General features: G+C 44.0%; 1 protein-coding gene across 1 annotated transcript in view; it reads right to left on the minus strand.

Moving 5' to 3' along the window:
• The window catches only part of DNAJC1 (DnaJ heat shock protein family (Hsp40) member C1), a 121,185-nt gene that overhangs the window by 13,696 nt on the left and 85,661 nt on the right, over nucleotides 1-21,828 (minus strand). Inside the window, exon 9 of the mRNA XM_044295096.1 lies at nucleotides 13,253-13,372. Within this exon, the coding sequence (XP_044151031.1) occupies nucleotides 13,253-13,372 (120 nt within the window). The remainder of the gene's footprint in view (nucleotides 1-13,252; nucleotides 13,373-21,828) is intronic.

Consider the following 21,828-nt stretch of genomic DNA (forward strand, 5'->3'; position numbering starts at 1 on the left):
CCAAGGAGATGAAGATGGCGACAGGGACCCATTGCTGGATTATTATTATGGTTGGGAGAAATCCACAGATTGCTGCCACCATCTTCATCTCCCTGGCAGTCTGGTTCATATCTGAACGTGCAGGATAACTTTATAGGGTAACATCAGAGTTTCTGAAGACTTGGATTCCCTGGTAGAAGCTAGAATTGGGCAGTGTTGGGGGTTAACTCTGTTTCATTAGTCACATTAGTGCTGGCTGCTTGCCAGGCCCATTGTAGTGAAGAAGGGCGGGCAGATGCGAAAACCCGAGGGTCAGCGGATTCTTGTGAAGACAAATAACTGTGTTAAAGCAGCTCATGCCTTGTTTCCACCAGCCGGCAGGAAAAAATAATAACGCGTGTCAACGGCAAATCATAATATTAATTGGGGGATAAGAGAGAAATCCTCCCTCTTGACGGATAACCTCACACTATTAAGCGCCTGGCGGTCAAACCTAAAACAAGAGTTTACCTACATCTGCTGCGAGGCCCCTCGAGAGAACAAATGGCTCTCGCTGCCGCTTTGCTTTTCTCATTCAGTTCACTTGAATTTGATCAAGACTGAAAGAAGAATGGACCCCAAAAATATATTTATATAGGGGCAAGTACAGGCTCCGTCCACATGGCTTGTGTTGGACTACCAACAATGTCAGGGACCAAATAAGTAAGAGAAAGTGATTGGGGTGGAGTCGGGTAGGTGTTATTGATTAGCACCAGGAAAGATTATTCAATTTTATTACTGCCATGAGGCTGTGAAGTTACCTTTCCGAAACGTACCCCCCCATGTATTAAAGTGTTGTACGGCACTAAAAAACATGGCTGCTTTCTTCCAGAAAGAGCATAATGCCTGTCCATGGACTGTGTCTGGTTGAGATGCAATACCATATACAACCTGTAGACAGGGGTGGCCATATTTTTTTTAATTATGTGCTATTGTATACAATGACCCTACATCATTTTCTTATTTGACACTTAAAAGGATATTTTAAGTGGGATTTGTGACACAGTGTGAGGTTTGGTCTGGGAAAACAGGCATTTTCCTCCCAGTATGTGCTGCTGGGCTGATTTACAGCCAGGTGAGGTAAAATACCGGACTTTAAATGCAGGTCCGGGTTTTGGCAGCACCTGGCTGTCCTTAAATAGGCAGCTGGGCTCAGAAGCGAGGTCTCTGTGTTGGGATCTGGGAGCCTTGTGTCTGGATGAAGGCTTGCTACCTGTTTGACGTGAAAACAGGTTGGTGCTGCTATGAGCAAGGACTCTGAGGCAGATGTGCCGCATGGTGTGAATTACCACCAACACCGCAAGGTGACTTTTTGTTTGATTATGACTGCTTGTTTTGTCACTTGCCTAAAGTGTGAATAAAACACTGAACGGTTTGATCCAAAGAACTTGTTGTTTCCTCTATACTGCGTCCGCTAATCCTGTCTACCAGAGCGAGTCCCCACAGGTAATTATGAGAGTCTGCCAAACACCTTTACCAGTAAAGAACTGACACGCACGCTCAATCATCTTCTGCAGCACATAGTTCGGCCATAGCCGACAGCTGCCCTCTTCCTCCGATCATCCAGAGGCGTAAGGCTGTCCGCCTTGGACATGCCTTATGACAACACTCACAGGTGAGGACGCATCCAATGATTGTTTGGGGCAGGAGTTTAAAGGGAGTCTTTTACCTAAAATGACCATTATACACCACAAACATGATGATATCCATTACATTCCCCATATTATAATCTTACCTTTCATATTGCTGTCCGTCGCCTATTCGCTCTTAAAAACGCTTTTATTCCATATGCCAAATAGGTTCTGAAGGTGCCCAGGGGCGGCGTTTATGCGGCCGGTGCACAGGCTCCACGGCGCTGTTCAAATCAAACCCCTCCCCTTTCACCCCTCTGGCCCGCCCTCGGTTCTTCAGATACCATCCTCCAGTCAATGACAGATCCTGCGCCTGCGCACTCCATTACTCACTAGGGCAGAGGCAGCAGAGCGTTTAATGCGCATGCGCCGGCCCGTACATCCCGATATTTTGGCAGTTTACTTCCGCCGGCTAGATCGGGATGTACGGGCCGGCGCATGCGCATTAAACGCTCTGCTGCCTCTGCCCTAGTGAGTAATGGAGTGCGCAGGCGCCGGATTTGTCATTGACTGGAGGATGGTATCTGAAGAACCGAGGGCGGGCCAGAGGGGTGAAAGGGGAGGGGTTTGATTTGAACAGCGCCGTGGAGCCTGGGCACCGGCCGCATAAACGCCGCCCCTGGGCACCTTCAGAACCTATTTAGCATATGGATTAAAAGCGTTTTTAAGAGAGAATAGGCGACGGACAGCAATATGAAAGGTAAGATTATAATATGGGGAATGTAATGGATATCATCATGTTTGTGGTGTATAATGGTCATTTTAGGTGAAAGACTCCCTTTAACCCCTTTAGGACCCTGCCATTTTTCACCTTAAGGACCAGGCCATTTTTTTTTTTTCAAATCTGACATGGTGATAACTTTTCAAACGCTTTTACTTATCCAAGCCTTTCTGAGATTGTTTTCTCGTCACATATTGTACTTTATGACGGTGGTAAATTTGAGTCAAAATATTTCATTTTTATTTATAAAACAAATACCAAATTTACTACAAATTCACCATTTTCTAACTTTCAATTTCTCCGCTTTTAAAACAGATAGCGATACCTCCTAAAATAAACTGAACTAAAATATAAAACGCAACAATTTCGGTTTTGCTCCCATTTTGCATGAGCTGAACTCAAAGATCTGAAACATTTTCTACATGCACAAAAGACCCATTACTCTCAAATATTGTTCACAAATCTAAGCCCTCATGCACACGACCGCTGTTTTGGTCCGCATCCGAGCCACAGCATTTGTGGCTCGGATGAGGACCCATTCACTTCAATGGGGCCGCAAAAGATGCGGACAGCATTCCATGTGCTTGCAGCATCCGTTGCTCCGTTCCGTGGTCCGCAAAAAAAATAACCTGTTCTATTCTTGTCCGTTTTGCGGACAAGAATAGGCAGTTATATTAATGGCTGTCCGGACCGTTCCGCAAATTGCGGAACGCACACGGACGCCATCCGTGTGCTTGTATTGTGTAAAAAAAAAAAACTATTTGATACATATGCAAATTAACCTGAGATGACTCCTGTCCCTGACTAATCTGTAGTACAGGACTCATCTCAGGTTAATTTGCATATGTATCAAATAGTTTTTTTTATTTATTTTTACACAATAAAAGCACACAGAGCTATGGGGACTGGATATTGCGGATGTGCTAGCGGCCATCTAGCAACCCGATGTCCTCAGCTCTATACCCAAAATCCTGGTGACAGGTTCCCTTTAAGTCACGTCCACCAGCGCCGTACATGTACGGCGCGGGTCCTTATGGGGTTAATCTTCTAGATTACCCCCGATAGCAGCGGTGGTGATCCTAGGTCACGGGTGCCAGAGGCGGCACTCTGAGCCCTTTCTGTGGCACCCGCACTTTAGAAAAAGTCTTTGGTGTCCCAATATGCCTTAGACTTTTCCTGCCATTTATCAGCACAGGGCGCGCTATGAACGGCACAGGCAGCGCACTGAATGCAGGCAGCTATTATAGCTACATGATAAAGTACATGGAAGATACACTAGATTGGACTGTAGTATTCAGGTTGAATTGATGTGTTAGCACTTTGAGATAAATAAGTGGGTTTTGTGTTACAGTTTGGGCACTCTCGGTCTGTAAAAGGTTCTCCATCACTGTCCTATAGTATAGCCATGATGGTAATGGTAGGAGTTACCTGGAGTCATGGGCAGACATTAAACCTCTCAGGAAGGCGTTAAATGCTCAAATATTTATGATCCACAGCAATCAAATGAATTTTTCCTTTTTTTGAGCATTCTGACGTCTTCTACATATTAAATCCCAATATTCCACATAAATCCACTCACACTAAATCCTGGCCAAATCCTTCGCTCAATAAAAGGGAGCTGCATAAACCATCCAGAACATTTCTAGAGCAGAGCCGTAATTTAAAAAATTTGGGCTCTGATGCAAAAATCTTAGGCCCCCACCTATTTATGATAGTAACACGTTACTGCCCCTTTTTCTCACATTTGTCCTCTTACAGAGCAGTACTCCCCGGCGGGGGGGACCACCCTTTTTTATTGCCCCCACCTATTTATGATACCAGTGTCTTCTTGTGTGATAGGACGACCTTTAAGGCTCCAGCACTGCGGACCCTATACAGCCAACATTTAATCTAGAGCTGGATTATAATAATGCGGTTCCAGGAGACAATTCTGAGCCCCAACAAGGTCAGGACCACGGGATTTTCACGTACATCTCCCAGAAACACTGCCCCTGAGCTGTAAAACCTCCGTATACCTTCCTGTAATACAAGATGTAGCCATTGTCTACAACGGCTATAAAGAAAGGGGGGAAAACAACTTTACAACTGCCGCAGAAAGGCGGCTCGGAGGGGAAACATAATGCAAATGTCACATTTCTGTATAATGCGAACGGTTTGGTGTTTCTTAAATTAACTTCTACGATTTCTCTTTGGAGACAAGAGGGACAATTTATCTAGCTGAGCACTTCTGCTCACATGGCAAGGCTGGCCGGTAATTAAGAAAGTCGTCTTAAATCTATCCACCTGTCTGTTGTTTTCCTGCCTACCTGAGCCCTTTTCCAGGCAGCAGGCAAATCCCCTATCAGTCTGCTATCGCAACCTGAATGCAGGAGATTAGTAACCACAGAGAGAGGCAGAATCGGTTTACATCCTCTCGGGCCCGGGAGGCGTACTACTTCACAAGTAGGAAACCCGAGAATTTGTGGCCTTTAATTTAAAAAACCTGCAGCTAATAATCACATTACGGCCTGTTTTGCATGCCAGACAGTTTGTGTTTCCTGTTATTTTTTACTATTTAAGTGGCCTTTGTGGTTACAAAAATCATATGGTGAAAGCTATAAATTAACATTGTAAACATTTTACCCGTGCCATGAGTGTGTGTGGCCACTGTACGAACACGTAATGATTCACATATTGTTCCTTCTTCCATCAGCTCCACTCACAACATAACAAGAGACCCCTACAAATGGGAGAATAATGGGGGGGTGCTAGAGTATGTACGAAATAAACACATGTTTGGAGTCTTAACCTCCCAATATAGAATCAAGCTGCAATCCTTCAGATCGCGGCGTTCAAGTATGTTCATCCATAAGGCCTCACGCGCATGACTGTATTCTTCAGCCGTAAGCCATCTGCATTTAGCACACTGACCCATTTCTTTCTATGGGGGCATGCACCCCTGTATTTACTTGCAGGTCTGTGTGGCCGTTCTGCAAATTAATGGGGTTGTCCTGCCATTTATATTGAGGACTTATCAATATCTAATTGACGGGGGAACGACACATGTCAATCAGCTGAAGAGGAGACGGCGCTCTAAGTGAGAGCTACTTTCTGCTCATTACACTGCCCGTCGTCTCGGAAGTTCAGTGCAATGACAAGTACTTGCTCCATTACACTACACCGCCGCTAAAAGGGGAGACAACGTGTAGTGTAATGAATAAGAAACAGGGCTCGCATGGATCGTCTCCTCGTCTTCAAACAGCTGGCTTTGGACCTATCCTGATGACAACCCCTTAAGAGAACATGTCCCATGGTCCATATTGAGGAGGATAGTTAATTCTACTGATGGCAGTAAGAAAAATGCAGAATGCACACAGCGGGTACCTGTAATTTGCACATAAAAATATGGACACAGCAATGTCCATGAAGCCTAAGGTGGAGATCTATGTTCTCCTCGTCCGAAGAACCTTTAAGGACACGTGACAGATATATTAGTGGGCAGGGCATGTATGGAGTGGGCTCACAGGGTTCCGCTCCATACTAAGCGAGTGCTGGCTGTAGAATACAGCCGGCACCCCTTCACAATGAATGGGATTAGACAGTGACATATCAGGGGTCAGACAGAGGGCTCTCTTTGTTAGTGCCCTCATGGTGATGTTGTGGAGCTCTGATAGTTTTCTATGACAGCCTGCAGCCTTGTGAAGGCTCCCAGGTCTGTCATAGTAGGCTGCCTGAAAAGCCATGGTACAAACGAAGAAGAAAATTACAGTAAACAACATTTAAAATTTATTTTATTTTTTTTACAAAAAATATTTAAAAAATTCATATCACCCTCTTTTCCACTTTTACATATAAAAACAAACAATTGGTATTACTATGTCCGAAAAATGCCTGAATAATAATATTTTTCCACAGTGATTGCCGTAACAAGAAAAAAAAGTGCAACTGCTATTTTTTGGTCACTTTGCCCCACAAAAAAAATCTGAACAAAATGTGATCAAAAACTTGTACGTACCCCAACAGCACCAATAAAAACTACAGCTCGCCCCTCTAAAAAACAAGCCCTCACTCACGCTACCTAGACGAAAAGATGGCTGTCAAAATATGCCGATGCAAAGAATTTTTTTTATTTTTTCAAAGTTTTTTTTTTTAGCAGTAAAACATAATAAAAACTATATAAAAAAAAAAACTGTATTTCTGTAATAGTACTGTGGGTCAGAGAATAATCCTGACATGTCACTTTTTGACACACAGTAAAAAGAAACCCCCCCCAAAAAAAACAACAATTGTTCCGCATTTTCCATTACAAGATGTGGTCAATTAAATGGTGTCATAAAAAAAAAAAAAAAAAAAAAAACTTGCCCGGCAAAAATAGAAGCCCTCATATGACTATGTGAATTAAAAAAAAGTCACGGCTTTGAGGGGTTAACAGCTCCCGCCATGTAAACTAGCAAGCACCCCCCCCCCCCCCGTAAAGCTGGGGACCCCTAGACCATAATAGTATCATGAAGCCAGCCTCATGGAGCACAGTTTTATGTACAATAGGTTTAATAAGCGCCTGCTTAAGCCTCAACCTATCACTACATGTTCTTCATACACCTTTCATGAAATGCTGCCTTTTAGATTTATTACTACTTATACTGTACTGAGAATGAACTCAAACCTGTCTGTGTCTATCATGGGGGCCCTTTACCTCCCACTGAGGTCCCCACAGAAAACTCCCATTTACAAAGGAGAAATGCAAACTACATTCACACGTTGCCCAGCTAGACTAAAACTCAGACCCCCATGTCTGCAACGAAACAGTGATGTCCACTGCCCCACCATGTTGTACATCTATACAAAGTGATACAGAGATCCCTCAAGGTACAACGGCCTCAGGATACAATATTTCAACATACAATGGTCTTTTCTGACCCACCGTAAGTTGAAACTAGACTCAACAGACAATGTCTCAGATCCAAGCAATCAAGGTCACTTCTATGGTAAACTAGCTGGATTAGTTGCTCGTTAGCAGCCATTCCTGACTGTTATATGCAAGGACTTGTTTATTCTGTCTTCGTTATCTGCTTACTTTTCCTAAATCTTCATTTTCTCTCATCTTTGATGACATTTTGGGGCTTTGGAACCCATTACTCAGTTTGCAATGGTTTCATCATACAATGGTTGTCCTGGAACCAATTAAGGCTACTTTCACACTAGCGTTCGTCGGTCCGCTCGTGAGCTCCGTTTGAAGGGGCTCACGAGCGGACCCGAACGCAGCCGTCCAGCCCTGATGCAGTCTGAATGGAGCGGATCCGCTCAGACTGCATCAGTCTGGCGGCGTTCAGCCTCCGCTCCGCTCGCCTCCGCACGGACAGGCGGACAGCTGAACGCTGCTTGAGGCGTGCGGATCCGTCCAGACTTACAATGTAAGTCAATGGGGACGGATCCGTTTGAAGATGCCACAATATGGCTCAATCTTCAGGCGGATCCGTCCCCCATTGACTTTACATTGAAAGTCTGGACGGATCCGTCCGAGGCTATTTTCACACTTAGCTTTTATATGCCAATATAATGCAGACGGATCCGTTCTGAACGGAGCCTCCGTCTGCATTATTATGATCGGATCCGTTCAGAACGGATCCGATCGAACGCTAGTGTGAAAGTAGCCTAACATTGTAACTTGAGGGACCACTGTACTCTGGTCTAGCTGTATAATAGATTAGGTGTCAAAATGTAGTTCCCAATCATTGGAAGTATTTATTTGGGGGTTTCAATGCTCTGGACACTTATCAATTAGAACAGTTAAGGGGACATGGCGCTCCAGCAATCGCTCTGTCCCCTTCATTGCTTACATGGTGGCTCATCTGCATAAGAGTCTGTCTAGGTCCTTACAAGCATAGGGGAAGGGGGCATATATTTTTCAGTAACTTTAGTATTTTCATTTTAATAGATGGTTAATTGCTGCCAGGAGCCACTGAGAAAGCCTGAGTCCTGCTTATCCCGCAAGACACAATGAAAGCTTGCAAGTCCTATTTTCCCTACCCACTCATAGTAATAGCCTGTGAGTCCAGCTGCTTATCCCACCACCTCATAGAGCAAGTCATTGCTTCCTGCTTCTTCTACCAGCCGAAAGCCTGAGACTCCTGCTATCCCCTCTCCACAGAGAGAAAAGCCTGTGAGTCCTGCTACCTGCCGCCTACGCATAGAGAAAGCCTGTGAGTCCTGCCACCTGCCGCCTACGCATAGAGAAAGCCTGTGAGTCCTGCCACCTGCCGCCTACGCATAGAGAAAGCTTCTGAGTCCTGCTACCTGCCGCCTACGCATAGAGAAAGCCTGCGAGTCCTGCTACCCCCATTCGCATAGAGAAAGCCTGCGAGTCCTGCTACCCCCATTCGCATAGAGAAAGCCTGCGAGTCCTGCTACCCCCATTCACACAGAGAAAGCCTGCGAGTCCTGCTACCCCCATTCACACAGAGAAAGCCTGCGAGTCCTGCTACCCCCATTCACACAGAGAAAGCCTGCGAGTCCTGCTACCCCCATTCACACAGAGAAAGCCTGCGAGTCCTGCTACCCCCATTCACACAGAGAAAGCCTGCGAGTCCTGCTACCCCCATTCACACAGAGAAAGCCTGCGAGTCCTGCTACCCCCATTCACACAGAGAAAGCCTGCGAGTCCTGCTACCCCCATTCACACAGAGAAAGCCTGCGAGTCCTGCTACCCCCATTCACACAGAGAAAGCCTGCGAGTCCTGCTACCCCCATTCACACAGAGAAAGCCTGCGAGTCCTGCTACCCCCATTCACACAGAGAAAGCCTGCGAGTCCTGCTACCCCCATTCACACAGAGAAAGCCTGCAAGTCCTTGCTACCCCCATTCACACAGAGAAAGCCTGCGAGTCCTGCTACCCCCATTTACACAGAGAAAGCCTGCGAGTCCTGCTTATCCCACAACACACAAAGAAAGCTTGTGAGTTCTGTTTTCCCCTTCCACTCATAGTAATAGCCTATGAGTCCTGCTTATCCTACCACCAGAAAGCTTTCAAGTTCTGGCTACCTGCCGCCTACGCATAGAGAAAGCCTGTGAGTCCTGCCACCCCCATTTACACTGAGAAAGCCTGTGAGACCCGATTCTCCCGCTGACACAGAAAGCCTGTGAGTCCTGCAACTCCTATTCACACAGAGTCCTGCTTCCCCAAACACCACCTAGAGAAAGCCTGTAATTCCCAGTTCTCGCTCATACACAGTAATTGACAGATTTTCCTGAGTGCATTTGTATACAGGGAGAGACCCGACACGTCCGCTATTACCAGCATAGAACACCTTTTCTACATACCTATTACTTACAAATATGTAAAATAATCTTATCAAGTAGGATAAAATGGCCACACTAGAACCTTTTTAAGAGCCCAGACCAGATCTTACCGTCTTCCTAAAGGAATGTCATCATAAAGACACCACCATCCGTAGGAAATGTGTAAATTATAACAACACAAACTTATTAAAGCCCACATCGTGCGTTCATGCAGCAGAGTGTTTAAGGCAGCGAGCGCCTAGTTATTTGTGTAAGGAGACACTGGACGGGGGGAAATAAACTGGGTGGATTGTTCTTGAGGAGCGGCGAGGGCTAGTAAGCCCGGGGCTACACGCTGAGCGCGGAAAATGGGTCAAGGAACAGATGTGAATTAGCTGATTGGGGAGACCGGGCTACAGGTAACCAGGTCAACAGGCAGGAACTACGATTACAGCAATCACAATCTGCCTTCTCTTTATAATTTAGAGACACAAACCCAATTAACCCCTTCTGGAATGGAAACGCAAGAAATAGTTATGCATCTGTTCGAAGTGACCAATATCTTAAGTTAATAAGGTGCAAGCAGATTCTATGCAAAGTGGGGAAGCAATTACTTGTAGGAGGGAACATCTGTTCCTAAGGGTTCGTGATCTAGAAGGGCAAACGATGACACTTCATTACGGTACTGTCCAATTACGACAGAAATACAAAAACATGCAGTTGGCAGATTTATCACATAACAGGTGCCGAGATGAAAGCATGTGCAACATCTGTATTACAGGTCTTCGAGTCTCTTCTAGCCACCGAGGGGTCAAGTGTAAAAAAATAATAATCCTGATATCTTCACGTAACCAACAGCCTCTTCCCGTACTTGTCACACAGAACTATTCCTACTGAGCACCAGATTTGGCAGAGTCCCAACTAGATACGAGATAGATGCAAGCTAGACGGATAGATACATACAACGCATTCACATTTTGTTATGTTGCAGCCCTGTGCATATATATATATATTTATATATTATATATATAATATATATATGTAATCCTTGGGGTATCCCCAAACACCGCTCTCATTCTGGCAGCGTATGAGGATACCCCGTATATTTAAAAGGTTTTCTGTCTCTACTTTTAAACGGTTACAAGAGGGATTCCAACTCACAATGTTCTACTTCAGAGACGGAAGCTTTAGCAGCTGTGCTACAGAGCACGCCGCTGTCTAGGAGGAGAATTTCTCTAACTAAAAACCTTCATTAGTATGAATGTACAATGCACTGGTATCTACAGACACATCTCTGTATACCAGGGAATTGGGATAACAATATAAGCCAAATTTATTTAATAATCAGAAAAATGTAATAGAGCAAAAGAAATTACAACAAACATATTTTAGCTCTCTCAAAAAAAAAAAAAAAAATAATTAGCCTGGTAAGGAGCCCAAGGGGCTGCACTAACCGTTCTGGAGCCCATCCATGCACCCCTGTGAAGGAGACCAGCACCGCCTGTAACCAGGACTCTCCTCCTTGATCACGAAGTCAGATTGTCGTAATCTCGTGATGCGCAGTGCCGGCATAGTGTTCCTTCCCTGTGCTGGCATCAGCCTCAGGGAAGTAACTGCGCATGCATGAGCTCACGCACCGCGAGATTATGGCAATCTGACTTCGTGATCAAGAATGAGATTCCTGGATACAGGCGGTGCTGGGCTCCTTCACAGGGGCGCGTGGCTGGGCTCCAGAACGGTTAGTGCAGCCCCTTGGGCTCCTTACCCGGCTGATTTACATATATACAAAATAATTTTTTACACTTATTAAAACCACTCAGATATGGGACCGGTATATTGCGGACATGCTAGCGGCGATCTAGCCGTGCATGTCCGCATCTCTATAGGGTAAAAAGAGGTGACAGAATCCCTTTAAAACCTGGGGTGTATATATATTTAATTATTTTGCTCCAATACATTTTTGTGATTACTAAATAAATTGGACTTTTGCCGTTATCCCAGTGTCCCAATACAGAGATGCATTGTACAGGAATACTGTAACGGTTTTGAGTTAGAGAAATTCCACTCTAAGCGGTCTAGCCTGTGGCTCAGCCAGCAAGTCTTTTGTCTCTCATACAGAGGGTCCCTGGTGCGACCTGCCAGTGACAATTTGGATAAAAGGGGAATAAAAGTTTTTAAATACACAGGTGTGTTCTCAATCACTATTATAATGCTCAATGCCCTAGTTATATGGGGGAATTATTTATTTTAACCCCTTCCCGGCCTCCACTATACATGTACAGTCTATGGGAGCAGCGATCAAAAGGTTGCATGTTAGTCACCTAGGGTGAAAAAAGTTTTTAAAACTATAAAACAATAAAAAATGTATAAAAATTCTAATCAGCCTCTTTCCCCATATTAATAAAATAAAAATTATTGTCATTGTTGCGCACACAAAATGCCTGCACCATTAAAAAATAATCGTATCTATTCCGTACTGAGAACTCCATAATGAAAAAAATATATAAAAAAATCTTAACTGCGGATTCACCATTCTTTTGTTGCTTTATCTCCCCAAAAAAACGGAATAAATTTTTTTTTAAAAGGATATTCCAAGATAGCATCAATAAAATCTAGATTGCCCTGCATAAAACCCCGTCTACTTGGTTTGGCCACACCTTCAGCAAGTTTGGCTCCACCTACAACATATGGCCACTTCTAGGATTTTTTCCAGGGCCACCGATTTCCCAATCTGCCCCCGGCAGCTGCTGACGCTACAGACTATGCAGAGGGTGGAAGGCTCCATCCGCCGTGTGCTTCCCGAGCACTGCAGGACACGAGCTTACCTGCATTACCCCGGCATGACCACGACACAGTGGACAGAACCTTGTGCTTTCATCTACTGTACGGTTTTTGGTGACTGGTAGTAACAGATGATCGGTGAGGGTGCTAGGTGTCGGACCCCCAAAGATTCGATATTGGTGACCTATCCTAAGGAGTCCTGGAAAACTACTTTAAGGGCACATCCTATCAATCTGGTGTGGTGGGAGAGGACTAAAGACACCGGCTGATACAGGCCAGGATGCTGGGACGGATCTGGTTACCACTCTTTGCAGATATCACTCCTGTGCATTGCCGCTAACGCCTTTTCTTCCGTGATGACTGAATAAATGTTATGATTGGATAATCAATAAGGACCAAACCGAGTCCTGGAGCAAAACTGCATCTGTTGGGTCCATGTGTTCTAGTACCGTAGACCTAGCAATAACCGCTCACTCTGGTCTGTGGTCATCTTAAGAACATATGGTATATTAAGGTTTTGTTTGAAAGATATTATTGAGAAAAACAGGTCCTTTCTGCTCCGGACCTGGAAGGGTTACTTCAGCCGTCTAATCGGCGTTGTTTTTCTGCGCTCAGGTTACAGTAGTAGTGAAATCCCTGTACAGCTGATCAGTTACATCTGTTAATTGTAGAGCGGGGACGTGCACACATCTGCTTCTCGCTGCAGTTAATGCTTCACTTCCAGGACCTAAAAGGATTGCGGTCACTTTGAAAAGACCGTGTCAGGCTTCATTCTCGGCCGCCCCTTCTCCTTCCTGTCTTGTTTGGTTTATCACTTACTGTACATTGCAAACCGAAATCAACTCACGTCTGCCACTGATCGACCCAATTCGTGTGCAATCTTATCCCATCGGCCAGGGGTCCCCCCAGGGAACTTGCCCATGCTCCTCGTCAGCTGGCTCAGGTCGTCTTCTGACCATTCAGGGGCCTGTGAGAGAGAAAGACGTGACAGTTCAGCTATGGAAGAAGACTCAAGATCAATACTAAATGTATAACAGCGCAAGATACAAACGTGCACCTGATACACCCCACATATAGCACCTCCGACATCATCAGCCGATAAGTACTTTCAGGGCCGGCGTCTGCACCAAGGGCTCATCACCCTGGGTCAGAGGTGGGCTCCTGAGGGTCTATGCTTCTCACGCTGAAGAGAGGATAGACAGCGGGCCAACTGTGACCCACATACACACAAAGCCGGCCCTGCACAGTTTCAGTCATTTTGTGAACGTTCCGATGCAGCAGAGCTGGAATGCCAGTCAATTCCTAGGGTACGGCCACACGTGGCACAGATGCTGTGGTTTTTCCAAACTGTGGAAAATCCCAAACTGTTTACAGGTGGATGAGATTTTAAAAGGGGTATTCCAGATGTTACAAGTTATCCTCTATCCGCAGGATAGGAAATAACTAAGATCGGTGAGGGTTGAATTGCTGGGACCCCCACAGATCATGACAAAGGGGACCCCCACACCCTACAGAGGCCCTGCAATAGCTGAGCGCTGTACGCGGTTGTCTCCGGAACTCCCATGATAAACGGAACAGCAGTGCACATCCCCAACCTGCCGCCCCATGCTGCGAGGGGACAGGACCCTCACCGATCTAATCGTTAGAAGTTATCCCCCCGATAGGAGCTAACTACCAGAGCTGGCCAGTCTCCTCCTCACGCTGCAGAACATTTCTGCTCTGAAGTCCACCCATAATGCGAGATGTACAGATTTTAAATCCACAGCATATCGGTTTAGGCAGCAGATCTCCGCCTCGGATTTCACCTTTTCCAAAGAGCATTTCCGCACTGAAATCTGACAGATACACTGCGGAAGCAGGACTTTGCAGCTTTTCATCTACATCACTGTCGGCAGCACATTCCCTGTTCACACAGACAATCCTTTATGGTTGTTGTCCAATGATCTGCCCTTTAGGGGGCACTTGGCCATGCAGTAATAAGTGCAGCATTTCTGTCTTAACACATTACATTATTTCTGGAACTAAATGGCAAACGAGGCTCCGCTGCACCCGCCCAACTCTGCTACATCTGCATTTTTATTCCACTTTTTTTTTTCGTTCTTGCAGCTGCAACATTACGTGAACCCATATGTGTCTGAAAAGGACAATAAAGGCAGAGTTATTGAAAAGCATAACCTTTTCAGATAAGTACCTCGTCTAATCACCCTCTCCGATAATGAACGGCCATGCATCAAGCACTTTCATTACCTAGCCATCAGCACAGAACAACAGTCAGAGGTGAGTGACCCCAGGGACTATCTCCCAAGCTACAGCAAAGCTTCTCCCTGACACTAATCCACCCTGTCATTCTCCCACTGTGCTGTAACTACGCTGACATCCGCCTGCCGCACTGCCAGCTTAACGGGGCCCTTCCCTGACTTCTTTCACTGTCTCCCCTAATCAATGGTTCAAGCGTGCTCTTTTCACCATGTCCAAATGGCAGCTTCACTCATAATCAAAGAGCACTGCCCCTGTTAAAGGGCTTCCCGAAAGGCTCCGCCATTTGCATTCATTTGCAAAGCAAACTACTTTTATTCACTTTGTTCTGCTATCAGCAATGCTCCCCGAAGCCGAGAAAATTAGCATAAATACAACCTGCCGCTTAAGAGTCCGGAAATAATGGCCAATCGCAGGCAGGATCGTATCAATCATTCTGTTTCGGGCCTACGTCACCCTTTGTTCTTTCAATCTGAAAAAACCTCAAATATATTTGCAGTTATTGGGCTGCCTGCATTATAATCCACCCGCATATCACAGCCGCACAAAGTTTAAAAGGCCTCCTGGACTCCAGATCAGATAAAAAAAAAAATATATATATATTAAAATTATATATATCCATCCAATTTAATTTCCACCATGATTACAATGAGCACAAAGAAAAATGCATTCCTAGAGCAAATTACCATGTGCTTTAAGGCGATTGATACCTTTGATGGAGAGCTGCAACATATCCCATTGTATTGGTACACAGAGGGATATCCTGTCCGTAGGGTCACAATGTAAAAAAAACAAAAAAAAAACAAACCATGGGGTGTATTTACAGTTCAATGGAGTAGCGTAGTCTACACTGTTCCTTCCTTTTATCTTTCTAGTATACCAGCATATACTGGCCAAGCAGAGGACAATGGAGCCCAACGGGAGTACATTTACCGTCAGCTGTGCGCTTTTCCACACTAAGCGCAAGGCCTCGTGCACACGACAGTGTCCTTACACCTTCGGGCCAGCCATACAAAAAAAAGTCTATTCCCGTCCGCACAACAGACCAGAATAGGACATGTTCTTTTTTGTGAAATGGATCTGTAAAAAAAAGAATGGGTCAGTGTGCTGTGAAAAATACCGGCAGGTGAATGAGGCCTTAAAGAGGTGTTATCTCGACCACAGTGGGGAGTCTTACAAGAATTGCATTACATTGCATTTTTTTTTTACCTTACCGGGTGAGTGTTGCACTTGGCATGGGCGGACCGGGAGCCTAAGCTGGCCCTGGAAAAAAAAAAAAAAAAAAAAAAGTGTCCCCATGTTGTAGGCGGGTCCTAATTGACAGAAGGCTGGATAACACAAGTAGGCAGAGACGGGCCTACATTACTGTAGTGCAGCACAAAACACCGCCAATACAGTCTATGGCCAGCCCAACTCTGTGTGCGGGCACCGGCGGGTTAACGAACAGTATATTGGGCACGCAGTTTTTGCGGGCTACTCAGACGCAGGTGCAGACAGCTCACAGCGCCTGAGGAAGCCTGACTGCGCATGCGCAACCCCCTACAATGTGGGTTTTAAACCGGATGAGGATAATGCGCCCAATATATGGCAAGTGAACCCAGAAGTATAGACAGGGGAGCACAGCGTTCACCCAGTAAGGTAAAAAATTATAATAATCATTATAATGCAATTTTTGTAAGACTTTACACCAGGGATGCTCAACCTGCGGCCTTCCAGGTGTTGCAAAACTACAACTCCCAGCATGCCCTAATAGCTGCAGGTTGGGAACCCTTGTTTTACACTGTGGGCAAGATATCATTGAGAAAAAAAAAAAACGAAAACTCCTTTACCGTGATCTAATGTTAATTATTAGAACTGTCGAAAATTGTTCTATTGATCATTTAAAAGGCCGCTTCTATACTCGAAAACGGTATTCAAAACGTACCCCCTTTGCAGTCTGGGTCAAATCTACTTGTTGAGAGTCACATTGACGTACAGGTGATAGACTATGAATAGAGTTTTCATTTTACCATTACAGCATTGTGAAGAATTTTGGGATTTGCAGGACGACCCTCATCACACCAATGGCCAGGTACAAGGAGAAAGAACGTCCGATTAATATTCGTACAACGAAGTCTGTTGTGGAAGATCTCAGATCAACCAGGGACAGGGACCGACCTGTCTATGCATACCCCATCCCGGAGACCTGCTGCTCGAGAAGCCTTTGGCAGCCGCTTATCTCCCCATTTGGGAAAGATAATTGGAAGTGACGTGAGTGATCGCTGCCGTAATAATACACCACCCATAGCAGGGTATGGGCACACGCCGTACATCTGTATACCTCCAGTGCCATACCATGGAATGTCTTTTTTTTTCTACTAGCGATATAGAATCAGACATGAAAATACTTCACTACAGTAGAATTGTAGATATTATAGCAGTGTAATATGGTGCAGGGACGCAATATGTACAGACGTGGACAAAATTGTTGGTACCCTTTGGTCAATGAAAGAAAAAGTCACAATGGTCACAGAAATAACTTTAATCTGACAAAAGTAATAATAAATTAAAATTCTATAAATGTTAACCAATGAAAGTCAGACATTGTTTTTCAACCATGCTTCAACAGAATTATGTAAAAAAATAAACTCATGAAACAGGCATGGACAAAAATGATGGTACCCCTAGAAAACACAGAACATAATGTGACCAAAGGGACATGTTAATTCAAGGTGTGTCCACTAATTAGCATCACAGGTGTCTACAACCTTGTAATCAGCCATTGGGCCTATATATATGGCTCCAGGTAATCACTGTGTTGTTTGGTGATATGGTGTGTACCACACTCGACATGGACCAGAGGAAGCAAAGGAAAGAGCTGTCTCAAGAGATCAGAAAGAAAATTATAGACAAGCATGTTAAAGGTAAAGGCTATAAGACCATCTCCAAGCAACTAGATGTTCCTGTGAGTACAGTTGCACATATTATTCATAAGTTTAAGATCCATGGGACTGTAGCCAACCTCCCTGGACGTGGCCGCAGGAGGAAAATTGATGACAAATCTAAGAGACGGATAATCCGAATGGTAACAAAAGAGCCTAGAAAGACTTCTAAAGAGATTCAAGGTGAACTTCATGCTCAAGGAACATCAGTGTCAGATCGCACCATCCGTCGTTGTTTGAGCCAAAGTGGACTACATGGGAGACGACCAAGGAGGACACCATTGTTGAAAACGAATCATAAAAAAGCAAGACTGGAATATGCCAAACTACATGTTGACAAGCCACAAAGCTTCTGGGAGAATGTCCTGTGGACAGATGAGACAAAAATCGAAGTTTTTGCCAAGGCACATCAGCTGTATGTTCACAGACGAAAAAATGAAGCATATCAAGAAAAGAACACTGTCCCTACTGTGAAACATGGAGGAGGCTCTGTTATGTTCTGGGGCTGCTTTGCTGCGTCTGGCACAGGGTGTCTTGAATCTGTGCAGGGTACAATGAAATCTCAAGACTATCAAGGAATTCTAGAGAGAAATGTACTAGCCAGTGTCAGAAAGCTTGGTCTCAGTCGCAGGTCATGGGTCTTGCAACAGGACAATGACCCAAAACACACCGCTAAAAACACCCAAGAATGGCTAAGAGGAAAAAATTGGACTATTCTAAAGTGGCCTTCTATGAGCCCTGACCTCAATCCTATTGAGCATCTTTGGAAGGAGCTGAAACATGCAGTCTGGAAAAGGCACCCTTCAAACCGGACACAACTGGAGCAGTTTGCTCATGAGGAGTGGGCCAAAATACCTGCTGAGAGGTGCAGATGTCTCATTGACAGTTACAGGAAGCGTTTGATTGCAGTGATTGCCTCAAAAGGTTGCGCAACAAAATATCAAGTTAGGGGTACCATCATTTTTGTCCATGCCTGTTTCATGAGTTTATTTTTTTACATAATTCTGTTGAAGCATGGTTGAAAAACAATGTCTGACTTTCATTGGTTAACATTTATAGAATTTTAATTTATTATTACTTTTGTCAGATTAAAGTTATTTCTGTGACCATTGTGACTTTTTCTTTCATTGACCAAAGGGTACCAACAATTTTGTCCACGTCTGTATGTACCTATGGCATTCACATATTTTTTTTTTAAGTTGCAGCATATCATAAAAAAAAAAAAAAACTGGCACGTGTGAATACACAAAAGACCAGCACACAAAGCGCAGGAGGACACGCTCTACCTCCGCAGTAGTTAACTGTATCTTCAGACAGGACAGAGCCTACTGCGATGTCACCAGGAGGGTGGCCCGGGTGCGAATGTTTTAATATGGAGCCAACTGTAGCTGTAATTGTAATGAATGCACAAGCATACCGCGGTGTCACCGGGAAACATGTGCGGCCAATATTTCTGAAACACTAGGAAAAGAATTCATCCGTACGGCGGTGCAATGGAGGACACCACATGGGGAGTGGACAGCTGTCGCAGCTTCACCAGCATTCAGATTCTGCATCAGAAAAAAAAAAAAAAGGGGTCCAGCGCTCAGAATGAATCTCCATACTGAATACTAAATGGAAGTTCAGCGCGGCCCAGGCTGCCCGAAGAATAAAAATTCATATCATGTCCCTGCTACAATTATAAGAAAATAAAACACAGAACGGACACAGGAACATGGCTGGACGAGCAATTTCAAAATCAGCAACGTTTAATTGCCATCTGTTCAGGCCTCGCTGTTACCTGTGCTCGCCTTTGTCTCTCCATGTGCGGGTGGATACAATGTATAAATGATGGGATCACCACAAAAAACTCCACTTTAGAAAGATTTTATTCCTCAATTTTTGCTTTACAAGAATTGCCCCCTTCAATCCCATTCTGATTGAAGTGTGTCATGTTAAATATAGTGCTGTCAAATAAAACCTAATGGGGGCAATCAGAGAAGACGAACGGCATTATAAGTACATTACTATACACACATATCCTACATCATTATATATAGATATACATATACACACACGTGAAACTTACAGGTGAAACTTGAAAAATTTGAATATTGTGCAAATTTCATTTATTTCAGTAATGCAACATAAAAGGTGAAACCAACATATGAGACAGACTCATTACATGAAAAGCGAGATATTTCAGGCTTTTATTTGTTATAATTTGGATGATTATGGCTTACAGCTTATGAAACCCCAAAGTCACAATTTTGAGGTACGTACCCTTTGCTCAGGGGGTATGGATTAATTAGCTGACGAGAGTGCGACACTTTGAGCCTAGAATATTGAACCTTTTCACAAAATTCAAATTTTAAGCTGCATTAATGCAATTCCTTTGATTTGCATTACTGAAATAAATGGACTTTTGCAGGATATTCAAATTTTTCGAGTTTCACCTGTATATATAACTATACACACATATACTAAATTGTGTATATATATATATATATATATATATATATATATATATATATATATATATATATATATATATATATATATACACACACACACACACACACACACACATACATACACACACACACACGACCATATATTCTTTCCGTTTCCACTCCGTTTTTTTTTTTTACAGGTCCGTATGCGGTACCATTCACTTCAATGGGTCCGTAAAAAATAAAAAAATTACTCTGTGTGCATTCGTTTCCGTATGTCCGCTTGTCCATTCCGCAAAAAAAAAAATAGAACATCTCCTATTCTTGTCCGTTTGGGGACAAGGACAGGCATTGTTATAATGGATCCAACCCCCAAAAAAATAAATAAAAGGGATATGCAATATTGATGTCACCCGTTTTTTTTGCGGATCCGTGTTTTGCGGACCGCAAAATACATATTGTCGCGTGCATGATCCCTTAGGCTGGTATCTCACACAGCTTTTTTTTTTTTGTCCGGCGTTTTTTAGTAAAAAAAAATCAAATAAAATTATCCAGATTTTGCATGGAAGTCTATTGGAAATATTAAATGCAGGACAAAAAGGCATTTTTTTAACCCACGAGATTTGTTTTGGGGTCAATGGCGTTTTTTTTTTTTAAAGTCGCAGCATGCTCTGCCTTTTTCCCCTTATTACCTGGTGGTTTTCTCTCATAGATCTCCAATGTTTAGTTTTTTTCTGCAATTTCAAAAAAAAACTATGATAGAGGCCTTAAACGCCAGGTGCTAAATCACACAGCAAGAAGTGTAAGGCTGGGTTCACACGGGCGTGTCCGGATGCGTCCCGGTGTATTGCGGGAAACCCGCGCGATTAGGTACGCAATTGCAGTCAGTTTTGACTGCGATTGCGTTCCAATGTTCAATTTTTATCGCGCGGGTGCAATGTGTTTTGCACGCGCGTGTAACAGACTGTGGTACCCAGACCCGAACTTCTTCACAAAAGTTCAGGTTTGGGTTCGGTGTTGTGTAGATGTTATTATTTTCCCTTATAACATGGTTATAAGGGAAAAGAATAGCATTCTGAATACAGAATGCTTAGTAGGTGATCAATTGAGGGTTAAAAAAATAAAATAAAAAAAATGAACTCACCTTCTCCTCTTGATCGCGTAGTTCCCGGCCTCTTGTTTACTTCTTTAATGATGAATTACCGGCTAGGACCTGTGGTGACATCAGATCACATGCTCTAATCACATGGTCCGTGGTGATGGACCATGTGATCTGACGTCACCACAGGTCCTAGCCGGTAATTCATCATTAAAGAAGAGACCGGGAAATACGCGATCAAGAGGAGAAGGAGAGTTCATATTTAATTTTTTTTTTAACCCTCAATTGATCACCTACTAAGCATTCTGTATTCAGAATGCTATTATTTTCCCTTATAACCATGTTATAAGGGAAAATAATACAGTGAATAGACTGTCACCTAGCAACCATGCGTGAAAATCCCACCGCATCCTCACTTGCTTGCGGATGCTTGCGATTTTCACTCAGCCCCATTCACTTGTGACTATGGGGCCTGTCCTGCGTTAAAAACGCAGAATATAGAGCTGCAATTTTCAAGCATTGCAGAAGTGATGCGTGAAAAAAAAAACGCTCATGTACACCGCCCCATTGAAATGAATGGTGCCGGATTCAGTGCGGGTGCAATGAGTTCACCTCCCACATTGCACCCGCGCGGAAATCTCGCCCGTGTGAACTCAGCCTAAGTCCTTCCTTTATATTTTGCATTCCCTTTGAATTCACTCCAGACTTTGATGGA

Source organism: Bufo gargarizans, chromosome 5 (genome assembly GCF_014858855.1).
Source record: "Bufo gargarizans isolate SCDJY-AF-19 chromosome 5, ASM1485885v1, whole genome shotgun sequence".
Classification (NCBI taxonomy): Eukaryota; Metazoa; Chordata; class Amphibia; order Anura; family Bufonidae; genus Bufo; species Bufo gargarizans.